Source organism: Sinocyclocheilus rhinocerous, unplaced genomic scaffold (assembly GCF_001515625.1).
Source record: "Sinocyclocheilus rhinocerous isolate Xijiao unplaced genomic scaffold, SAMN03320098_v1.1 scaffold113, whole genome shotgun sequence".
NCBI lineage: Eukaryota > Metazoa > Chordata > Actinopteri > Cypriniformes > Cyprinidae > Sinocyclocheilus > Sinocyclocheilus rhinocerous.
The window spans coordinates 2,563,532-2,585,830 of NW_015646846.1; the positions used below are offsets into that span (position 1 = coordinate 2,563,532).

Genomic DNA, 22,299 nt, shown 5'->3' on the forward strand with positions numbered 1-22,299 from the left:
TCACATTAAGGTTATTAAACAGCCTGCCTGCCCACGACACTCATGCTGTTGTAGTATTTCTGTAATACGTTATTGGCAAATGCATTATAGTTGTGCAACTCTGGCCATAATGCGACTAAAGGAAGTCATATTATCTTTCAGCAACTATGACATCATGTCATCTTACCATTGTACATATTTACTATAAAATATAATACTCTCAGAGCTGCTCATTTACACTATAATATAATGGGAAATATTTGCAGCTATGTATTATATTAGATATTTGGAGAATGAAGAAAGAGAGGCTTGAGTATCAAAGCATTGCAATCAAAAGCACAACACCACACCTGTTATTCAATAATGCTATTGCATCTTGAGGTCACCCAAAGGTCTTTTATTTAGAAAAAAAAAAAGCCCACACCTCCGCAAGCCAGTCATTGGGCATTTTTAAGTATTGAAAAGAGCAGTTTTGACATTTTGATAATGGGTGATTTCTGCAACAGCATTTTGGACAATTTGATTGTGCAGTTTAATTATCAAAGATACAAAAAAACACTTTTTTTACATGCCTTTTGGCTTGTAAATTTGAGGGGGCATGTGCGGTTTGAATGGGCATGACACTTCTGTGCTCACACACACACACACACACACATCCACATGTCACTTTCCAGTGATTTCCTTCATTAGAGGCTGTTTCATATGGCATGCTTGACTAGAATAAGGGAAGTTGTAGCAGACTGAGGAAGCTATCTGTCTTTTTCTTGCCTTCCCCGCTGCTTTTCTCATGAGTAGAACATATGAAGATTGAGAGAGAGTGTTTTTGGTTGCCGGTCACAGTCGTGTCTCTAAGGGTTAAGCTGATTTAATTGACTTCATCATGGCTAAGAGTATGTACTGGCTTCGCAGTCCCGCACTCACTGCCATGCAACACCGCAGGCGCTTCAGTGATGTAAGTAGATTTAATGTATGAAAGTGTAAGGAAAAATCAATAATAGTGAATTTGTGTGTTTATATAGAAAGGCCAAGTGTAAGAGTGTAGACATAATGTATTAGTGTAATGTGTGATTGTGTTTCTTTTTACTGTAATGTGTGCCAATGTTTTACTTTTGATTTCGTTTTTAATCATCCTGTTTGATTTAACAGATATTATCATTGTATAAATACTTCACAGTTTGAATAATATATTAATTAGTACTAGAATAAGGGAAGTTGTAGCAGATTGAGGAAGCTATCTGTCTTTTTCTTGCCTTCCCCGCTGCTTTCCTCATGAGTAGAACATATGAAGATTGAGAGAAAGAGTGTTTTGTTGCCGGTCACAGTCGTGTCTCTAAGGTTCAGCTGATTTAATTGACTTCATCATGGCTAAGAGTATGTACTGGCTTCGCAGTCCCGCACTCACTGCCATGCAACACCGCAGGCGCTTCAGTGATGTAAGTAGATTTAATGTATGAAAGTGTAAGGAAAAATCAATAATAGTGAATTTGTGTGTTTATATAGAAAGGCCAAGTGTAAGAGTGTAGACATAATGTATTAGTGTAATGTGTGATTGTGTTTCTTTTTACTGTAATGTGTGCCAATGTTTTACTTTTGATTTCGTTTTTAATCATCCTGTTTGATTTAACAGATATTATCATTGTATAAATACTTCACAGTTTGAATAATATATTAATTAGTATGTTTACAAGATTTTTTTGTTGTTGTTGCATTATGGTAATGTGAATTGAAATCTCAGTTATTGACCTTGTTTGTGACCAAGTTCAAAGATAACTGTAGATTTGAATTATGATCATATATTGATCTGAGGGTTTTGAGATCAGTACAGAGTGTACTGTGTAAGTTTGTGATGCAATAGTCCTTTAGGATGTCTTTGCTGAGAAAGAATTCTCACTTTCATTGAGAAATGTCAAATTCACTGCTTGGTTGATTTGTGAAATGAATTTAGGAAATAGCATTTCTGTCAAGTTTACATTAGCTGCATATGTGAGAACTAAATGTCCCCACAATGACAGAAGAACTTCAACTGACCTGTATTATGGGACTTCCCAACAGTTAATCAAATAAGGAGACTAATTAATGTCTTAATTAAAATAACTAAAAATGCACAAAGGTTTCGGCATGGGGTGGGTTAAGGGATAGGCTTTGGGTTATAAAATGAAGATATTTAACTGGGTGTTTCTTCAACTTTAGGCACTCTTATGTCCTAGCGGTTGATTTATAATAAAACTAACAAATTCTGTATATGAATGTTACATCAAAAATGTCTCAGCAAACTTTTTATCATCCCTTCATTGATTTATATTTATCTTTTTGTGTCCCATACCCAGATTATCATTTTACATGAAAATCCATCATAATAATATGAGTTGATGCATTTTTAAAACTGTAATGATCTAAAAAAGTGAAATATACTATTTTTGATAGCAACTGTGCGAAAATTTGTTGTATTAATTTTTCAAAAACTTTTTGTTTTAAAAGAGCTCTCTGAAAGTCAACAGGCCCAAAAGTGTCCATGGTTAAAGAAACATGCAGTTAGCTTAATATAAAAACAAAAGTAAATTAACCACAAGTGTGTGTGTGTGTGTGTGTGTGTGTGTGTATGTTTGATGAATCAGCGAGTCATAGGGAGAAACACATCAAAGTTCCAGTTTCAGTGCAGTGTTTTGTTACATTGAAGTCAGTTAAGGTACTCTGAACTTTGTGAGTGTGTTATGTAAGTGCAAGTTTACACCTGTGTATGTGTGATTTTTTTGTTGAGAAAAATCAGTCACTGGCAATGATTTTGCAGAGTCCTACCTGACTCTGCAGTCATTTCAGCATTAAACATTAAAAATGGTACTGCATTCTGACAAACTATGTTTTTTATCTTTTCAGTAGTGTTTGCCTTTGCAAAATTTGCTGCTGAGTTGCAAAGACGTTGCTATGTGGTTTCAGGGATGTTCTGATTGGCTGTGGTGTTGCTATGAGGTTGCTAGGGTGTAGTTAGATGGCTATAGGGGTGTTCTGATTGGCTGTGGTGTTGGTGTTATCCCGCCTTCAAAATAAACTCATATGTATTTTACCTGTTTTATCATCTGGCAGCAGAAAATCCATTCACTTAGAAAGTGCAGGATGAGTTAAGTTTAATATTTAGGGTTATGGGTTTATTCAAATACATAACCCTAAGTATGAGCATTATCAAACATGTTAATAAGCAGGCAGTGATTTCTGAACAACATTCCCCTTAATTCATGTTGGCTTTTATGCTGGTTTATTCTGAGCTGTGGGCTCAAAGATATAACACCGCACCGCAGCAGTAGCTAGTCAGGTCATATCCTTCATACGCACAGCTGCTCTGTCTCCGCGTTAAATTATGCTGTTTCACAGTCTTCATCTCCCATTGAGATGAACCGTATGATAGGGAGGAAGGACATCTGGTAGTCTGATGCACTGTTGATCATAGGATCAAGGCAGGGAGCTCCGTCCATTACTGCAAAGCCACTGTCACTGAGAGAGACGAGAGTCGTTCTCATGTCAAGTGGACTCGCAGACTGTCAGATCTCACCCTTTCTCAGTGTGTTCATCCTCCTCTCTCCCCTCTCTTTTATCTGTTCCTCCTGATTCTCAGACATCAGATATATTTGCAATGATAGAGCGAATGCAGGTGAGAAGTCCACATTTTCATCCGGTTTTGTGTTTATTGCTTTTCCTGCAATCTCTCGCTTTTTATGACCTCTGACCTCTTTTGACCTGCAATATGGTGACACCTTTCCAGTCTTTGCTTATTATTACTGTCATCGATCTACCTGTCATTTATATTCTGAGGTTCTCTCTCAAATACGTCAAATAATTCACTTTATCATTTATACATGTAGCTTGAGCTCTTCTGTCATTATTTCTAGCCTAACACTGTTTTCAAGAGTTTATAGTCTACGCAAGTACACAGATGCTTGGTCGGCACATTTTAATGTTTTTTTGAACCTGGTAATCCATCATAATTTAAGCACAAAGAACATTTTATGCTGCTGACATTTTTAAAATTAAATTATAATGAAGTAGTAGTTTTTAAAAAAATCAATAAATACATATTTCTTTCTCATTTTATGTCAGTTTATTTCACATTTAAATAAGACTTTCAATCCCATAATTCTGTTACATAACGTGCATAATTGCATAAGGGCTGTAACAAATCTAAAGGGGGTGATAGAATTTCTTTTTAATATCTGTGTTATTTAATTATACATTTATTTATAATACATTAATTTTAAATATATTTATGCCAATGCCCATTGTTGCTTTCGAAGCTTGAATACTTGCGTAGAATATGTTTCAGACCTAAGTGTCTCTGTGTAATGTCTGTATTTAAATTTTTGCATTTATTAGCCATGCTTTCAATTTTTTAGAATTATCAAATGTATATATTATTTCAAGTTATTAACAAATTATGAATTTTAATTTCTGGTATTTACTATTCTAATAAAGTATATGATTTTTTTATTCCTTTATTCCATTTGATGGATGTTTTTAAATGAACTGGATTTATTAAATATCCTCTTCTTTTTTGTAAACACAGAGCAGCAGAATGGATGAGCAGAGGTGCACTCTTCCACCTCCTCTCAAAGTAAGTGTGTACATTTAGAGCCACACAAACAAGCATTAAGTGTTATAGTCATTACAATCCGTTCTCACAGTCACTGCTATCAGCGCTGTTTATCACATGTGCAGAGAAACACAGTGTTGCTTTTGTTACAGACGGATGTTTTCATATTAACCCTCATTCTCTTAGCTTTAAAGTTCAGAAAAGCTCTGCTGCTGACATTTTAATGCATCATAGGAGCTCTTCTGACATGAAGGCCGTTTCAAAAGGTTGGCAGCATAATTATCCTGCCTATCAAAATACCTTTTGGCCAAACTGTAAGGCAGAGAAAAGACAATCCCAAAATGCACTGCAGGTAGCTTAGTGTAAAAGTGTAAGATGATGGATGATGGTGATGTTTAAAATACAAGTATTGATTTATAAAATGTGTTCAAATGAGTAAACATGTGCTAGGCAAGTGCAATTACAGTACATGTCACTGTTTCAGCATCTTGTGCCATAAGCATTGCATCCTTTAAGATGCTGCAATGATGAGTTAAAAATAGTTCAACTTTTTGTCATGCTGCATATCAGTGTCAATTTTAATTTACTGCAGCTATCAGAGGAACATCAGAAAAATTAACTTGTTTTCCGCTTAATTTATGTTTGTTGTTCTTAATCCATTGGCAGAGTTTTTTTTTTCTTATTCTCAGCCCCAGTTTCTTTATTTTTGCTTATGAAAGTAAATGTGTCTTATAGATACAGTATTTGAAAGTATTTGAGCGGTATACAAATGCATCTTCTGTTTAGCTTTGCTCTCGGTCTAGTTGTTTGTTGTGCTAGAACATGTCCTTAGGCTGCGCTCATACACAGACTGACTTACAATATAATGCTTTATAATTTTATGAGTTTATGAAGGTGAATCGCACATTCAACTTGAAATATAAATGCCCATAATAGAAGAACATATAGAAGTACTTTGTTTTTGTTCTGTGCATAAAACAAGCCAACATAAAACACCAGAACTTGTGATCTGATGCTTTCACCGCAGGCCTTGTGAATATTGTATTATCAGGGTTTGTTTGGAATCATGAGTCTCCACAGGTCTCTTTATGCATCTTCATATTTCCTTCATCCGCAGCTTAAAGTGACTCGAATGAAGGGCTCAAAATGTCCACATCTCTAATACCAAAAATGTCTAATTTCTCTGTTTCTCCCACAGACAGAGGAAGATTACATTCCATATCCCAGCGTCCATGAGGTTGCAAACTTGTTTGGCTTTTTTATATGTAAATATGAATGTTTTCTTGTTGTACTGGTTGAAATATTGTGGTTTTTGTTTTTGTGGGCTGGCAGGTATTGGGTCGAACAGGCACTTTACCACTCATTCTGCTGCCCCAGTTTGGGGGTTACTGGATTGAAGGGACCAATCATGATTTAGGCTCCTCCTCCACACCAGAGAAACTGCCCCCTTGCCCCGCATCACAGGTTAAACTGGAGATGAACAGCATCGCCAATATCTATAGGAAACACTTCCTGGGCAAGGTGAGACAAAGTTATATTTAATTATTCATTTAATTAGCACTGAAATCAGGTTTATCAAAGCTAAATGAACTCTTTAAAGATATGATAACATTAAATTCTAAAGTAATATTTCACCCAAAAATGGAAAGACCACAGAAGGATCATAAAAAAGTCTGTCTGTCAGTCAGCTAGCTTTTTTTTTGTTTTGTTTTTTGTGGGCAATAACCAGAATGATTGCCAATATTGTAATGAAAATAATACTAATGTATGGAAAATGTAATATGCAGGTTATTTAAAAAAATAAACAACCACAATGTGCAATCTGGAATTTTAAATAGTAAAATCAACTAAAACCAAAAACTATATCAGCCTCATCAAACCAATGACTATTTTTTTTAATTTTTTTTTATTTAGTCATTTATCAGACGCTTTTATCCAAAGCGACTTACAAATGAGGACAACAGAAGCAATCAATTGTAGTATTAAAACAACTAAAAACAGATCCAAAACTAAAAGCTAAAACTTTATAAATACTACCTATACACATTTTAAAAATAAAGATATTAAATAAAAATGACAAATGCATACAACAAAATTTCAAAACCTAACTGACTATCATTTAAAAAGACCAAATATTGGCAGTATGAAATTATATGAAATACAGTATGATATGTTATAGTCAGATATATTATGCCTTATTTGTAGATACAATTAATTTTGTTGTTTCCTTTTTTGTTGTTACCTTGTGTCCCTATATAAAAATAAATTATTATTAAAAGAGTATTTTGCTTTGTATTTATATATCTATTTTATTTATCTATGCTTTACCTACCATATTAACATGTGTTGAGGTATAGTTTAAAATAAAGTTGATCAAATTGATGGATGATTCTTACGGTTGGTTGTTTTGTCTCATTATTGCCGTTATAGTCATCTTCCTCTGCAGTAATAATACTCTTTGAGTTTGCTGTCTCTCAGGGTCAGAGCTTTTAGGAATCTGTGATAATGTGAAGAGTCTTTCAGAGGGTTTATGCATGTATAACTCTTTCTGCAGGAGCACTTTAATTATTACTCAGTGGACAGCGCTCTGGGCCACCTGGTCTTCTCGGTGAAGTATGATGTGATTGGAGACCAGGAGCACCTTCGACTGTTGCTTAGGTACTTCAGACAAACACTCTTGACTATTCCCAGATGAAAAATGTTTTGCTTTGATGTTTTGAACTCTGTTTTTCATTAAAACGTTTGTTGCAGATGTTCCTCCTGAAATACCTTAGGAGATATATAAAAGTAAATTGCTGATATACAGTTTTGTAAAAGTATAGAGCCAATCTCAGGTCTCAGAACAGACACCTCATTCCCTTGTAATGCTACTTCCTTATATTCGATTTACAAATCCTTTTTGCTACCTCAATTGATATCCAGGTCAAGAAATTGAATTGGAATTTAAAAGATACTTTCAATTCAGTTCTGAATGGTGCACAACCCTGTCGCAGACACTTTTCTTTTTAAAGAAACATTAATGTCCACACTCTCCTGTCACATATTCTCTCATTGTTCATTTTCGAAGATGTTCTGACTTAAGTGCTCTAAATGGCCAGCAGAAACACAAGGACACATCCATTCTTTATAACCTAAAGCCTGTCTCGAAGCCCTTTAATGATGGGGATGGGTACAAGAGACAGTGTACATGTCAGAGAGAGGTTGATCTGTAAAGCCTCTCTTTTATAAAGGGATCTCTTCAGGGACTCTTTGAATGTTGTGTATTGGCTGCAAGATAATTGACAAGGGCACCTGTGAATGCTGGAGTGATTCACATGGCTACTTTTTGATAGTTGAACTACCATTGATCTCTCTCTCTCTCTCTCTCTCTCTCTCTCTCTCTCTCTCTCATTGTCTTTTCTGCTAAATATAACATTTACATTACTTTAATGCATTTACACATTACACACTTTTATGCAAAGCGACTTACAATAGAGTAACATAAGCAATTTGTCTCAGACGAATTAGCTGAGAATGTGTTTGTGAAGTACAGTGGAGTCTAGTTTGGTTATAGTGGTACTATCTGTCTTTTAACTGTAGGTCAAAGTTTAAAACCTACCATGATGTGATACCAATTTCTTGTCTGACCGAGTTCCCTAATGTTGTCCAGATGGCGAAGGTAGGACATTAACATAAATAGTTGAGCAAAGAAGAATTTTGCATTGCTGTCAGTGGATTAAAAAAAATTATAATAATCCAATCAATTGCATGACATGTGGATGAATTCAGTTAAAATGATATTTATTTTTTTGCAATTATACACATTATACATTCAATTAATTTATTTTAAATTATTTGCATATATCAATGTTTGCTGAGAAAACTCCAATGCAAATGAGATCTTACAAAAGGTGACTTTAAAGTTAATTTATTTTATCCCCATGAGGAAAATGTTATTTTTTGTAATTGATTTGTACTAAATTAATATGGTAAATTGACAGCCTTAGTAATCATATAAAATTATTTGATTAGAAATGTGTAAGTGAGATTAATCATAAATCTTTTGTCTTTTTTTAAGCTTGTCTGTGAAGAGGTGAATGTGGACAGATTTTATCCTGTCTTATACCCAAAGGTAAGCTGGAACAGAAACATCAAAAACGAATGAACAAGTCATGTAAATTTCTTTCACTGACCCTCATTTGTAACCCATTTAAAGGCATCTAGACTTATTGTGACCTTTGATGAGCATGTCATCAACAACAACTTCAAGTTTGGAGTCATCTACCAGAAATTTGCACAGGTTAGCTCACCTTTATGAGATTTTCATTCTTGGTTTGCTTAATTTATATTAATTATGAACTGAAAATGTTCTCTTTTTTCAGACATCAGAAGAGGAGCTATTCGGAAACAATGAGGAAAGTCCAGCTTTTATTGAGTTTCTGGAGTTCTTGGGAGAGAAGATTGAACTTCATGAATTTAAAGGGTATAGACCTACAGTATTTAGCATGAACAGTACCCAAGTTGGACATTTTTCCTGGTCCTGGAACAACAATCCTATCTACCATTCACATTTTAGGGTTAGATGGAGAGCTGTTGTTGAGGCTATCTTCAAGTCATCTTATGATATTGTAATTTGCCTTTGATTTCAGGTGTAGGTCAGGGTTTAATGAGTAATGTGATTGTTTATTGGAATGTTGTCCCAGGACCAACAAAAGGTTGTTTGTACATCTGGTATGTTTGAGTTTGTAGAGTAACTCAGAGCTTTTTGAACTTCTTTCATAATACAGCTTTCGTGGTGGCCTGGATGTGACACATGGTCAGACAGGAAGCGAGTCAGTCTATCACAACTTCCACAATAAAGAGATAATGTTCCACGTGTCCACTAAGCTGCCATACATTGAAGGTGATACCCAACAGGTAAGACCTCATGTTTTGTTTTCATTTTAATTTTTGTTTTGCGTTTTGTTTTCTTTTATTCTGCCTTTTTATTTTTTTGTTTTGTTTTATTCTGCTACATTCAGCTTTATTTTGTGTGTGTGTGTGTGTTCTGTTATGTTTTTTTGTGTTGTTTTGATTCACAATCAGTGGAGAAAATATGAAAAACATTTTTTGCTTCTGCATGATTCAGATTCCCCAGATTTTAGATTCCTATTCTTAGCTAAATCAAACTTTGGTTACCTGTAGAGGGTGGGTAAATACATGGGCATGCTTAGGACAAACCAGTAATATTCTGGGATATTGTTTTATGTCACATGTAGTGTTAGTTTGGGGTATATTACCAGTTGCAGCCCCCCAGAGTTGCTTGGCCACTGTGTTATGCACTGACCAAAAGCATGCTCTGTTAATTAGCAAGCAAACCACACAGTGCAAAGGACTGATCCTGGAAAGCCATCTGTTGTCATGCACGCTTTGCTTTGCTCAGAGAGAGAACATCACCTAGGGGTTTCAGCACAGACTGCCCTCTTACAAAGCTGGCGACTAAAACACACCCTCTTCAGCATGGTACCTCAGAGGCCAGAGATAACATATGGGTACAGACTCATCACCTGCTGCTTTTTAATCACTATTGTACGAGATATGTGATGTCATATGAGAGTTACAGTATAGCGATATGCTAATGGCCTCCAGACTGGCACGACAAATGTGTTTTTGCCTTAAAATGGTTTGTTTCTATCTAAAAACATCGTTTTGACTCTGATGTTTGCCACGGGGCTGCAAACATGCTTCGATATGTCTTATTAATTTCCTGAGCACTTTGATGATAAAGACAAGCAGTTTTCTTTTGAACTTGTGAATGTCTGTGAACTGTTTTCTGTTATGACAGCACTCTCTAATAAGTATTTATGAGCAAGCTGTGAAGACAAGCGAACGAACGGTTCAGCTGAGGAAAGCTAATCGGATAAACCTTTGAAGATTTATAGAAGATAAAACTGACACCCTGCAGAATGCTATTAATGTTTTGTTGCAATGTTAAATCAAGTATAAATGTAACTATTGTTCTGAAATTTAGGGCTTTGACATCATTGGTGCAATAAAACACAAACCAGTTTGTAATATGTATAATATTATGATCCAATATTGTTATTTTGTGGGAAATGTAATAAATAATCTTTGTCAGTATAAGGGTGAATCTCACAAAACATATCAAGATCATAAAAAAACAAACAAAGGACATTTCACCTCAAAAGGAAAAACTATAGTGCAACAATAAGAAATATGTTCATAATACAACATACAAAATCATAAAAATATACTTAATTTTTATGCAGAATTTGATTGATTTTCTTTGTTTTAATGTTTAATTTAATAAGAATTGTAATCTGGTGTCTGGCCTAAGGAAATTATGCTGTTTGGTAAAACTAATGGCTATTTTTTCTTTTCTTTTCTTATTATTTTATTTTATTTCTGCACATTATCATCCACAATCAATAATCATAAATATGAAAAGTATGAAGATTTTGTGTGGGCCTACTCATAACTACATAAACAAATGTCTAGGCATGAACAAAATGTGTATTTATTTATGAGTAGGCCCATACAAAATCGTCATACTTTTTTTTTCCAGATTTAAAAAGATTTTTTTAATTTTATTTGGTCACACTTAGAACAAACCTGTTTTCGGTATATTACCAGTCAGAGACTAAATTAAAAGAAAAACTGTATGAAACAATAAGGAGTGTTCTTTATTGGCATGAAAGTAATATACCTCACAAACTGATATAACAGTGTTGATTCTGTTCGAGAACAAATATACATTTTTCAATGGCATGATCTATTTTAGTTTTCAGTTCAGGTTTCTGTTCTGGCCGGTCTGTTCGAAGAAGTGAATCTTAAATCAGTTGTACAGACCTTACGGACAGCTTCCTCTTATTACTTCACAGTTTTGTTGTCTTGGTATGATTTAATTGCAGCTGCAGAGGAAGAGGCATATAGGAAATGACATTGTGGCTATTGTGTTCCAAGAAGAAAATACACCATTTGTACCCGATATGATTGCATCAAATTTCCTTCACGCTTACATAGTGGTGCAAGTGGAGAACGCCTGCACTGATAACGTCCTTTATAAGGTAATTAATCTTGTTTGAATCTTTCAGAATGAAGCTTGAGCCATGGATTAATGTGAATAATGTATTTATTATAGCAATGCTTCACATACTTGATTGTTTGTTTTGATTCAGTTCTGAAGTAGTTTTTTTTTCTCTACACATTGATGATTTCCAATATAGCAAAACAACTTGTTAAACAATGTGCTTGAGACTTTTTTTTTTTGGAAGCTTTCCTGATATCTGTCATCATTTCTTTTGTGATATTATAGGTATCTGTGACGGCAAGAGATGATGTGCCTTTCTTTGGACCTGCCCTCCCAGACCCAGCTGTCTTTAAAAAGGTACATCTTTTCAGCCTGCATTTATGTAATTCAACTAGTTCCACATGGAATCTTTTGCCCCGGAACAGCTGTTTTTACAAAATTCTACACATCCTTGAACTATGGTGATAGAATTGTTGCATAATTCCGAATAAATAGATTATGATCCACAAATAAATGTAAAGAGATTGACAAAAATTAAACATATTGACAGATAAATAGAATGAGATCCACAAATAAATCGTAGAGTTTCACAAACGTGAATTAAATTCCCAAATAAATAAAATGATATTTGCAAACAAAAAAACATATTCATATATATTTTTATGTCACAAACACAACTTTGCCTGCCATTCATTTGTGAATCGCGTCTTGTGCATTTGTAGATTGTTGCACGCATTTGTGTATCACTCGCTGTGCATTTGTGAATGGCTTTCTGTATCTAATTGAGTCTTTGTTCATTGTGTTTTGTTTAGAGTGCAGAGTTTCATGAGTTCCTCTTGACCAAACTCATCAATGCTGAATATTCCTGCTATAAAGCGGAGAAGTTTGCCAAGCTGGAGGTGAGAAGGGCATACAGGGCATACACGCATGTGTTTGTGTTTGTATTTGTGTGGGAGCATCTGCATGCATACTACATTAAAATGTCTTTGTTCTCCAGGAGAGGACACGTTCTGCTCTGCTGGAGACTTTATATGAGGAGCTGCATTTGAACAGCCAGTCCATGATAGGACTGGGAGGAGACGATGACAAACTGGAGAATGGAGGAGGAGGCGGCGGCGGCTTCTTTGAGTCTTTCAAGGTAGAATCCATTTGAATCTCTTTAACTAGTAATATAGGTTTGTATTTGTTTAAATAATTACTGACAAAATGATGCTTATACAGTATATGACAAAAGAGTTCTGGTGAATGGCAGAGATGACTTTTTCAATTTGCATACTGTCCATCCTATATATGAGATTAGAATTATTGCATCCCAAATTGTAGTATGCTAAAAAGAGTGTGATATTAAAGTATGATTTATACAGTATACTGTACATGTTTTAAATACACTTTTTTAAATGTTTTTGAAAGAAGTCTCATGTGATCACTAAGGCTGCATTTATTTGATCACATGCATTATGCATTAAAATTGTTTTCTATTTAAATATATTTTTCAAAAAATGTAGTTTATTCATGTGATGAAAAACTGAATTTTCAGCATCATTACTCCAGTTTTCAGTGTCACATGATGCTTCAGAAATCATTTTTAATATGCTGATTTGGTGCTCAAGAAACATTTCTTATTGAAGATAGTTGTGCTGCTTAATATTTTTGTGGAAACCATGATAATTTTCTAAGGATTCTTAATCTTTGGTAAAATCAGGATCATAAAAAAACAAACAAAGGACATTTCACCTCAAAAGGAAAAACTATAGTGCAACAATAAGAAATATGTTCATAATACAACATACAAAATCATAAAAATATGCTTAATTTTTATGCAGAATTTGATTGATTTTCTTTTTTTTAATGTTTAATTTAATAGGAATTGTAATCTGGTGTCTGGCCTAAGGAAATGATGCTGTTTGGTAAAACTAATGGCTATTTTTTCTTTTCTTATTATTTTATTTTATTTTATTTCTGCACATTATCATCCACAATCAATAATCATAAATATGAAAAGTATGAAGATTTTGCGTGGGCCTACTCATAACTACATAAACAAATGTCTAGGCATGAACAAAATGTTTATTTATTTATGAGTAGGCCCATACAAAATCGTCATACTTTTTTTTTCCAGATTTAAAAAGATTTTTTTTATTTTATTTGGTCACACTTAGAACAAACCTGTTTTCGATATATTACCAGTCAGAGACTAAATTAAAAGAAAAACTGTATGAAACAATAAGGAGTGTTCTTTATTGGCATGAAAGTAATATACCTCACAAACTGATATAACAGTGTTGATTCTGTTCGAGAACAAATATACATTTTTCAATGGCATGATCTATTTTAGTTTTCAGTTCAGGTTTCTGTTCTGGCCGGTCTGTTCGAAGAAGTGAATCTTAAATCAGTTGTACAGACCTTACGGACAGCTTCCTCTTATTACTTCACAGTTTTGTTGTCTTGGTATGATTTAATTGCAGCTGCAGAGGAAGAGGCATATAGGAAATGACATTGTGGCTATTGTGTTCCAAGAAGAAAATACACCATTTGTACCCGATATGATTGCATCAAATTTCCTTCACGCTTACATAGTGGTGCAAGTGGAGAACGCCTGCACTGATAACGTCCTTTATAAGGTAATTAATCTTGTTTGAATCTTTCAGAATGAAGCTTGAGCCATGGATTAATGTGAATAATGTATTTATTATAGCAATGCTTCACATACTTGATTGTTTGTTTTGATTCAGTTCTGAAGTAGTTTTTTTTTCTCTACACATTGATGATTTCCAATATAGCAAAACAACTTGTAGTGTCACATGATGCTTCAGAAATCATTTTTAATATGCTGATTTGGTGCTCAAGAAACATTTCTTATTGAAGATAGTTGTGCTGCTTAATATTTTTGTGGAAACCATGATAATTTTCTAAGGATTCTTAATCTTTGGTAAATAGAAAGACAAACAAACAAACAAACAAACAAACAAAAACAGCTTTAATTTGAAATATAAATGTCATAACTGTCACTTTGATCAATTTAATTAATTATTGCTAAATAAAAGTATTAATTTCATGCAAAAAAAAACTAGTTTTACTGACACCAGCCTTTTGAACTGTAGTGTATTTAAACAGTATGCATTATAGAACAATTCAATGTTTTAAACAGCAGTATGCTACAGTTTTTATATAATTTTGTGTTAAAAAATTGTATCCATGTCAATTAATCAATTAAATCTAGTAATAGAAAAAAGTGCACTGTAAGTAGAAGTGCATTACATTATGGGATACACATGCTTACATTTTGCACATTTTGGCAAATAAAGAAAGTGACCTGGTGTTCTTTGCATATTGAAATTTTTTGAAATCTTTTAGCATACTAGTCCAATCATAACCACTTTCACGGTTTTACTGTCCTTCACTCTCCCTAGCCCTCCTGGTTCTCATATAAGCAGTTGTAGTGTCCTCTAGTGTTGCGTTGCAGTGATGCAGTGCATTGTTTTTCTCTTTCCAGCGAGTAATCCGCAATAGAAGTCAGTCTATGGATGCCATGGGCCTCAGCAACAAAAAACCACACACCGTCTCCACAAGCCACAGTGGAAGCTTTACACACAACCCCTCAGACACCCCCAAAACACCCGGCACTGTGAGTATGAATGCCCTTGTGGAGGTCAGCTGACCTTAAATTGTTAAAAAGACACAACAACTTCCTAAAAAAATTAATGCAGGCTGTCACGAGAAGCCCCAAAACAATGCGGCAGCTTTAGTTTGTGCCAGTCTGCATGCCCTCTGATCCCTCAGACTGGCGGAGTCACAGCTGGCATCCGTCGTGCCCTGCGAGTGGGTTTGACCTTTGAGTGCTTGTGTCATCATGGCACATCTGTGAGGCTTGTGCTGATGGTACACCAGGTCTTCTCCTGCCATTTCTGATCTTCATCATTTCACCATTACAAAAGAAAAAAAACTGATTTGTAATCAGCTCTTATGATCTATTTGGATGGTGGTCGGTGGAACAGATGGGGCTCTCCACAAGTGACCGTCCCATCTCCATTGCTATGACAACAAGTGCAACAGCAATAACAGAGAGAGCCTCTCATGACAGGCTGACATAACAGCCTATTAGCCATCCGAATGTACTATCAAAATCTGACCCAAATGTGATTTCTCCATAGTCCTTGATTATTCCTGGAAAAAGCCCAACCCGTAAGAAATCTGGTCCATTCAGTTCCAGGAGGAGCAGCGCCATTGGGATTGAGAACATACAAGAGGTTCAGGAGAGAAGGTAAGAAAAACAGACAATGTAGGACAGCTTTTTCTGTTAGTAGTTGAAACCATTTTATTACAAGGTTTTGAACAAACATGGGTTGTTAGTTTATTCAAAAATACATGAAAACGCAATTCATACAGACATTGATTTTTGTGTGTTTTTGAAAAATGTCAAAGTGGCTATTCTGTCTTAATAACAAAGAACAAAAGTTCCCTTTCAGTCGGTCACTCTCGACGTCACGTCGGAGGACCGACGAAATTGGGATCTCGCTTAGAGGGACCAATCTACTTCGAGTGTAAACTAAACGAGCCAATGCACATTGGCATGCGATTATTGCATCCAGCTGCTGATTCTTGTTTAGCATAATCTATTACATTTCATTAAAAGTAAGAAAACATTTTGTTGTCTTGTGACAGGAAACCCATATAAAGAAATATAACAAAGATTAGAATCTAATTAGTGTGTATTAAGTTTAGTAAGTATCTGAAAAATAAGTATATGTTTATTTCAGGTTAATTAAATGTCAAATATGAAAAATGCAGTTCTGAAAACAATAGTTAAGATGAGTTAATCATTATGTTCCAGCAGTCGAGAGGTGTCCCCTAGTCCACAGAGGACATCTGATGGTGGACACACCACTCAGGACCTCAGATTAGACAACTCATCCAGTCAGAGCTCCCCTGAGATGCAAATCACTAAGATTGGGTGAGCACCAATGAAAACACTGACATTGTTTGCCTGTAATCACACTCTAATGCAAGGTCCTCCTTTAAACTGCATATGGATGTTCAGTTTTGCTATTTTGATGTTTTTGAAAGAAATCTCTTATGCTCACCAAGTCTGCATTTATTTGATCATAAATACAGTAAAAACAGTAATATTTTGAAATATTATTACCATTTAAAATAAATGTTTTTGTAAGTTAATATATTTAAAAAATATAATTTATTCCTGTGATGCAAAGCTGAATTTTCAGCATCATTACTCCAGTCTTCAGTGTCACATGATCCTTCAGAAATCATTCTAATATGCTGATTTGCTGCGCAAGAAGCACTTCTTATCAATGTTGAAAACAGTTGTGCTGCTTAATATTTTTCTTAAAAAAAAACAAAACAAAAAAAAACATTTTTTTTTCAAAACTTTTTGATGAATGAAATGTTCAAAAGAACATCATTTGAAATAGATTTTTTTTGTAACCTTGTAAAATCTTTACTGTCACTTCTGATCAATTTGATGATCAAAAGTTCATTTTCCCCGAATACAGGTATTCATTTATTTCCAAAAAAGACCCCATACTTTGTAACAGTAGTGCATGTGCATCAAAAACATATTTCCTTTGCAAATTATTACTGTTGCACTAGTACTAGTACTATAATACACTGGGTTTTATTCTCTTTATTTGTGTCTATTATTTGTATATGTAATATGCTCAACATGTTCATGCGTAGTAAGTAAATAGCCTAACCTGAGGTTAGGTGGCTTGTTCAAAGGGAGCAATAGTTAGTTGCTCACGGGCCGATCCTTGTTAGGTTCAGAACTTTTATTACCCTCTACATAAAGCCACTCCTAGCAGCGAATAATTGATATTTGCTTTGCCATATTTGAATTCAAATGTTACTAGTTTGTCAATGAGCCATTAGTAAAACAACTACTTTGAACTTGAGAAATTACACCGGCAATCACTGAACATGAATATGGCTAGTGCTATCATAACGTACTCCATTATCATTATGAAATAGCAAAATACAGCCCAAACAACAGCTTTTAATCACATGGACAGAGCAGCTAGTGCAAATAAATTAATCTAATGTGGGTAGTTTCCAGGTGCAAAGGTAAAAAAGTGAGCAGCTTTTGCTTTTAATGTGCAGCTAATGTGTGATACAGTAAATGAAATGCGTGTGAATTCAAAAGTGAATCAAATATACCTCAACCAACAATATTAAATCAAAAAGAACATGCATCTAATCTTTGACCATACGCATTTAATGGTGATTAGTTAAAGGAGTGGTTCACCCCAAAATGACACATTTACTTACCCTGAGCCCTTTCAAGACGTTGATGAGTTACAAAAAAAAACAAGTTTGGAGAAATTTTCAGCAAATGTTAATTTTTGGGCGAACTATTCTAGTCTTTCAGGTTGATTTGATCTCATATATGGTCATGTGTGTGTGTGTGTGTGTTTGTAGTTCGGCCCTGTGCTGTCGAGCTCCCTCTATCCCGGAGTCTCAGGATCTGTCTCGCTCCTCGTCCAATGCCAGTAGCTTCACGAGCGTGGTGGAAGAGAACGAGCAGGAACATGAAGCGGCAGAGGACTACGACACCGGACTGGTGTGGTCACATACACCTGACTCATCACTGATCAATGCATGACTCATACTTTACTTTAAAGATCACTACGTTGTGATCAAATTGTTGTCACTGGATAAAATTCTAATGTATTCATACAAACTGACAGGCAGAGAAAACCACCTGTTTTTAAACGCCCATACTATTCGCAGGCAAATGCATACAGGCGTAATGGAATTTGCATTTAATTGTCTGAACAGAAGTATCAATACATCTGTATAATTTGGCAAGACTGACTGGTTCTGTTGTTTGCATATGTTTTTCATTTTTCTGGAACACAGGAGAGCCTGTCTTCAGCCGGTACGCCTCACAAACGAGATTCGTTTACATACAGCGGCATGTGGTTGGAAGACGGCTCTGGTACTGCTAGTCAGAGCAGCTCACACGGTGAGACAGAACAAACATTTCACCTCCCAACAACCCAAGCAAATATTTATTATATTCAGAGGATTACATAATGATAATTTATGTGTTTGACTGTTAGATTTTTGTGTGTGTAAAATGCTCCATTGAGGAGGCCAGAAATATGTTGCGCTCTAATTTATTTAATCATGAATATTATGCAGTTTACCCATCTTAAAGGATTGGTTCACTTCCAGAATAAACATTTCCTGATAATTTACTCACTCCCATGTCATCCAAGATGTTCATATCTTTCTTTCTTCAGTCGCGAAGAGATTAAGGTTTTTGAGGAAAACATTCCAGGATTTTTCTCCATATAATGGACTTCAATGGTGGCCAACAGGCTGAAGGTCCAAATTGAAACGATCGGTTATTTTCTTAAAAAAAAAAAAACTAATTTATGTACTTTTTAACCACAAATGCTTGTCTTGCACTAGCTCGACTTCACGCATTACGTAGTCACGTTGAAAAGGTTTTAGAAAATGACTGATCGTTTCGCTAGATAAGACCCCTATTCCTCGGCTGGCATTGTGTAGAGCCCTTTGAAGCTGCATTGTAATTCAGCCCATTGGCCACCATTGAAGTCCATTATATGGAGAAAAATCCTGGAATGTTTTCCTCAAAAACCTTAATTTCTTTGCGACTGAAGAAAGAAAGACTTGAACATCTTGGATGACATGGGGGTGAGTAAATTATCTTATTTTACAACCCTATAGCTTCATCATTAGCATTAGCATCCCTGTAGCTCAAACAGTAGAGCTGACAATGCCAAGGTCATGTGTTTGTTTCCCAGAGATAAAGACATCTGCCAAATGAATAATGTACATGATATGTTTCCTGATGGGTAAGAGTAGCAAAAAAGATCATATGAGATATGATGAATCACAAACAAAATACACCACTGACAGACCAACAACCTTCCTACTGTGATATTAACTTGTGTGCTCATTTTACTTTAAGAGATTTCACTCAGAAGTGAGATAAATTAAATAGGAAAACATTGGAGATCTGTTTTTAACCTGTTGCACCCATAATTAACTATTAAAGAACATTTTTGCAGCTGTACTTCAATCTGTGTAGTATGAGCAAATATTGTCTCTTACGGGTGACGTCACGGACACTACGTCCATGTTTTTATACAGTCTATGGTTGGCCTGAATAAAAAAACTCGTTGCCACTAGGTGCCACTTTTGGAGCGGTAAAATAGCTGTTTCCCCGGTAACGCAGTAAACAAAGCAGCACTGCGCTCACAAACGCTGCTTTCTCAGTCATTACAGGCATGATTAAATGAAAATGAGACCAATCGGACCAATCACCGCAGATTAGAGTCACGCAAAGGAGGGGTTTGGAAAAATGAATCGTTGAGCGAATCGTTTGGGAGTCGTTGAGCAAATAAGGTAAAAATAAATGCATATTATAAGACAATGGAAGTGTTTTTTGACCTTGCATGCATGTCAACCTGTTGTTGGGGATTCACAAAACCAAAATATGAACCTTTCATTACCCATAATAGGGGGCACTTTAAGAATGAAACTGATACTTCTATTCAGCAAGGATCTATTACATCGATCAAAAGTGACAGTAAAGAATCCTAAAAAAGTATCAAGGTTTTCACAAAAATATTAAGCAACACAGCTTTTTTCAACATTGATAATAATAAGAAATGCTTCTTGAGCAGCACATCAGCATATTAGACTGATTCTGAATGATTGTGTGACACTGAAGACTGGAGTAATGATGCTGAAAATTCAGCTTTGAATTTCATCACAGAAATACATTACATTTTAAAATATATTAAAATAGATAACAGTTCTTTAAAATTGTAATAACATTTCAACGTTCACTGCTTTTACTGTATTTTTGTTTAAAGAAATGCAGCCTTGGTGAGAGGATGAGACTTTTCGAAAAACATTAAACAGTCTTACCAACCCCAAACTTTTGAACTGTATATACAGTATATGCATTTATGTATAAATCTTATTCTCGTCATCAATCATTAATTATGTGTTATTTTCAGCATTTTCATAAGCAGCCCTCTGCAGCGGACACTAGACGTGCTCACAAGAGTTCCTGTAGAGACACGGATGTGAAGGGGATTGAACTGCTAGTTCCAGCCCCGAGGCGTACAGTCGGGCAAGTGTGCATCAGAATATCAGCGTGCTTTTGTAAGGACTCAACCCGTTTATCTTCTATCATGTAGCTGTTGGTCTGTAGACACAATAGCAAACCTGCCTGGCTTGTGCTGAAGGCTGGTACACGTCTAGAAGAACAGAAAAGAGCTGCCAGCTGGCAATGAATCGCGCATGATTATGGCCTTATCATAGGCTGCTTTCTTTCTTTTTTTTTTTTTCCAACTGTAGCTCTCATTGTGTGGGTTTGGGTTTTATTTGTCATATTTATTTATTTATTTATTGAGGCTCACTGTGGTGAGTAGATCTTTTAGTGACGGGGGTGGGAAGCTGTCACAAGCTTTCGGCATCTTTAAGAAAAACAAATGAGGTTAAACTTAAACCCATCACGTGAACCCACAAAGTAATACACATCTATGTGTGGTTCTGTTTTGTTGCCTTTTGTGTCATGATGTAATGATGTTGAAAATTAATATAGGTAAATGTTAAATGTTGTATTTCAGTGTAGTTCTCTATCTTCTGGTGTCGAGCACCCAAGCCATTTCCGAATCCCGTCCAATAAATGAAGTGTAGACATTATAATTTATGATGAATAGATCAGGTGTGATATGCTGTATACTTTTCAAATATTATTTATTAAGATTATGCTGTTTTACCGATCATATTTTTGTAAGGCCACAGCTGTTTGTGGTAAAACTGACGTGTGTAAACTGTACACTAATGTAGTAGCCTCATGTTTTAAAGCTAGCTGTGCAGATTAAAACATCAGTGTCTCTCAAGTCAGATATATTGAAGTCCTGAAGACATTTTAGCTTATATGACATGTGAGCAATATGAATGTAAAACTGCAGACACATATATGATAGTGGATATGGATTATGGAATACACTAGGTCGGAATATATTGATCAGATGCTTTGTTCAATAGCAAATGTTGGGCATTTTATTTTGTTTTCAAACACAAATGCACGTTTTATTCATGTTTTTTGGCGAACAAAACTGCCCATTTTAGATCATATAATAAATTTAGTTTTTAAATATAGTACTATGGTGTTAATGCTATCCGTTAGCATTACCATTCATCTCATTGATATATGGGATACAGGCTTTTTTTCAGCTAATGACTTAGAGCTAATCTACTCTCATAAAATGAAACATTTGCAATTCATGTTGTTTACAAAAACATTTGTCACTTTACAGCTCCTTAATATACTATGGTATTTACTGTTTATGATGCATATTTCAAAGAATACCATGGTATTACCATTATAGAAGAAACATGGCATTACCAGTTTCATGTCCAGAAACATGAAAATACCTTGGTACTTCTTTTGTAAGACTAATATCCCAATTTGCTTCTTGTTTGAAGAGGTACGGTAAAATTTTCTGGGAGATTTATGCTTATAAATAATGCTGTTTGGGTGCTTTCAGGGGTGATCCTTTTAAAACAGTTCATGGAAAAGGGAAAACTATTTTTGGTTGGCTGAAGCCATACGTCCGCTGTGTCAGAGCCCTAAGTCTCTCCTGATTGGTCGAACTGTACATAATGCATTTGCACATGTTAGAGCCATTAAGCACAAACTCATTCCAAACAAACACCGACTGCTTTC

General features: G+C 35.1%; 1 protein-coding gene across 1 annotated transcript; it reads left to right on the top strand.

The window, feature by feature from the left end:
* The first annotated feature begins 1,245 nt into the window (after positions 1–1,245).
* On the top strand, positions 1,246–20,857 carry LOC107708062 (rap1 GTPase-activating protein 1-like). The gene is made up of 22 exons (XM_016512209.1): positions 1,246–1,412; positions 3,587–3,622; positions 4,532–4,579; positions 5,757–5,795; positions 5,891–6,079; positions 7,113–7,216; positions 8,138–8,216; positions 8,616–8,669; positions 8,754–8,837; positions 8,920–9,020; positions 9,325–9,454; positions 11,449–11,604; positions 11,853–11,924; positions 12,380–12,466; positions 12,565–12,705; positions 15,061–15,192; positions 15,719–15,828; positions 16,399–16,518; positions 18,000–18,141; positions 18,441–18,584; positions 20,579–20,698; positions 20,762–20,857. Exons 1-22 carry the CDS (start codon positions 1,341–1,343, stop codon positions 20,855–20,857), a joined length of 2,256 nt encoding a protein of 751 aa, XP_016367695.1. The 5' UTR covers positions 1,246–1,340.
* Positions 20,858–22,299: the final 1,442 nt, after the last annotated feature.